This window comes from Seriola lalandi, unplaced genomic scaffold, assembly GCF_002814215.2.
Source record: "Seriola lalandi dorsalis isolate HSWRI2012SDOR001 ecotype SW California unplaced genomic scaffold, Sedor1 jcf7180002010155, whole genome shotgun sequence".
NCBI lineage: Eukaryota > Metazoa > Chordata > Actinopteri > Carangiformes > Carangidae > Seriola > Seriola lalandi.
Genome location: NW_019480808.1, coordinates 1 through 844, shown reverse-complemented (window position 1 = coordinate 844; position 844 = coordinate 1). Strand labels below are relative to the sequence as shown.

General features: G+C 42.9%; 1 protein-coding gene across 1 annotated transcript; it reads left to right on the top strand.

Moving 5' to 3' along the window:
• The first annotated feature begins 226 nt into the window (after positions 1 to 226).
• Positions 227 to 832, top strand: LOC111673278 (gamma-taxilin-like). The gene is made up of 2 exons (XM_023431006.2): positions 227 to 446; positions 627 to 832. Exons 1-2 carry the CDS (start codon positions 261 to 263, stop codon positions 777 to 779), a joined length of 339 nt encoding a protein of 112 aa, XP_023286774.2. The 5' UTR covers positions 227 to 260; the 3' UTR covers positions 780 to 832.
• Positions 833 to 844: the final 12 nt, after the last annotated feature.

Genomic DNA, 844 nt, shown 5'->3' with positions numbered 1-844 from the left:
GGTCTCTAATTTAAGTAAGGATTAGCTATAACATACAACGTTTTTGAAGTAATTGACTTGTCTGTGTGTTTTACAAACTGTAGTTGTTGGACATCTATTACAAGAGTGAAATGCCTGCTGCATCTTTCTTATCAGAATTTCTGTCCTCAGATTGTGATTTTGAGGTGAGGCAGCTTTCTGAGGTGGAAGCAGGTAACACAGCATGAATGTTCCTTTCACACAAATGATATTTGTCATGTTCCCCTCTGCAGGAAGAAGGGATGCAAAGAACGCGTCTAGAGGAGGAGAAAAGGAAGGAGGTGACCTCTCATTTCCAGGTGACGCTGAATGACATCCAGACTCAGATGGAGCAGCACAATGAAAGAAATGCCAGCCTCCGGCAGGAGAACACCGAGCTGGCTGAGAAACTGAAGAAACTTTATGAGCAGTACAAATTACGGGAAGAGGTGAGTGGCCAGTTTCCCTTTTTCTCCACATCTGCGTGTTTTAGGTGCAGTATGTGAGTTCTCTTTCATTTCAAAATGCCAGTTTAATGTCTTATAAACACAATCATGTCAATTTACCCCATTGATACAGTTAGTTTAGCAGGCATTTTTATCCCTCTGCCCTTGTGTAACCCTCTCCAGCACATAGACAAAGTGGTGAAGCACAAAGACCTGCAGCAACAGCTGGTCGATGCCAAGCTGCACCAGGCTCAGGAGCTGCTAAAGGAGTCGGAGGACCGCCACGACAGAGAGAAAGACTTTGTAATGATCCACAAATACATAAATAGAATATAATCACAAGGACAGTTTTTTTTCCTGTTGTTATACACAAATGTAACCATTATGTGTCTGGTACCCCC